Source organism: Nannochloropsis gaditana (assembly GCF_000240725.1).
Source record: "Nannochloropsis gaditana CCMP526 unplaced genomic scaffold scaffold1295, whole genome shotgun sequence".
Taxonomy (NCBI): Eukaryota; class Eustigmatophyceae; order Eustigmatales; family Monodopsidaceae; genus Microchloropsis; species Microchloropsis gaditana.
This window is the reverse complement of record NW_005802658.1, coordinates 2,549-3,885: the sequence shown is the minus strand read 5'-3', so window position 1 is coordinate 3,885 and position 1,337 is coordinate 2,549. Positions and strand designations below refer to the sequence as shown.

The following is a 1,337-nucleotide window of genomic DNA, read 5'->3' as shown; positions in this document are numbered from 1 at the left end:
CCAACGCGCCAGCCCAGTCCGTGGTGTACTCCCGCGTCACATCCTCCACCTCCTCCCTGGAAAAGGCCAGGATATAGGTTTGTTTTTTGCCCCACCCTTGGTACAGCAAAGGTTCGTTCACCGCCGCCTCGCATGGATCCAAATGCACCCACCCTTTGCCGGGCAGCCGCACTTCCACCCACACATGATCCTCCCAGTCCACCACCCAGCATGAGACGTAGCCGAGTGCCTCGGTGGTTTTGAAAAAGAGTCGGGAATATTCGCCGCACCGGCCCCGCCGGGTCTGGAGGACGTGCCGGAGGGAGACGGAGCGGGGGAAACGGTAGATTTTCCCGCACGCCCCGCAGACGTAGATCTCCGTGAGGGTGGCATTCAGCGCCCGCTCGGGAGGGGAGGGGGCGACGACGCCGATCATGTGGTTGGGCTGGGATGGGGAGATGGGGGGGGCCTCTGCCGCCGTGGGCGAGGAAGGTGCCGGGGGTGGGTGGGGGGAATGGGAAGGTCCGACGTGTCCGCAGTGAAGGCACGTCGATTTATAGTATGGGAACCCCTCTTTGAACCATTCGAGAAGCCGCTTGAGCGCCGCCATGGCCTCTGCGGGCCTTCGGTCGGGGGTATAGCTCGCTTCCTCCGTGGGCACCTCCCCGTACTCAGCACGGAGGAAAGCGCGCAGGTCCTGAGACGTGAGCGGATCCTCGTCCGCGCGTTGCATCCGGTGCGTGTACGTCATCAGCAGCTCCCCAAAGGACGTTTTGTTGTTGATCCGGTCCAAGGTGTGCGGGTCCTCCACCAAGAGCCGCCCTTCGCGCCACAAGGCGGCCAAACCTTCCTTCTCCGCCTCCAAATCCATCACCGCCCGCCGCGAAACCTGACTTGCCTCCGCCTTCGCCTGCCCTAGCTCCTGCTGCAAGTATTTGAGGAATTGCCCAGCGTTGCCGCCCAAATAATGGAAGCGGGACGTGGGGGGGGCGGCGGCAGGTCGAGGAGGGGAAGAGGTCGAGGGAGAGGAAGCTGGCACGAAAGAGGCAAGCGCGGCCACACCCTCCACGTCGTAGGACATGCAAGTGATGGGTTTGGCGCTGCCTCGTCGTCCTCCTTGTTCTCCTCCTCCACTTGCCCTGATAGTGCCCCTTCGGCGGCCGTACCCGCGCTGGGAGGGAGGATATCGTCCCGTGTTATGTGCACGCGGGGCCGCGAGGGGATGGGGGGGGAAGGTGGGGCAGACGAAGGTGGGTGAGAGGAGGTGGAGGAGGAGGATGAAAGGAAGGTTGGCTTCGCGGTCCTGGATTTCGGCGGGATGGAGCTCGCTGAGGAGGAGGAGGAGGAGGAGGAGGAGG

At 63.9% G+C, this 1,337-nt stretch overlaps 1 protein-coding gene across 1 annotated transcript; it reads right to left on the bottom strand.

Moving 5' to 3' along the window:
- Positions 1–7: 7 nt before the first annotated feature.
- On the bottom strand, positions 8–850 carry NGLY1 (peptide-N4-(N-acetyl-beta-glucosaminyl)asparagine amidase; the record flags this gene model as incomplete). Its single annotated transcript, XM_005852403.1, has 2 exons — positions 8–424; positions 509–850. Coding segments are annotated over 2 exons (759 nt in total), but the record flags the coding sequence as incomplete, so codon positions are not given.
- Positions 851–1,337: the final 487 nt, after the last annotated feature.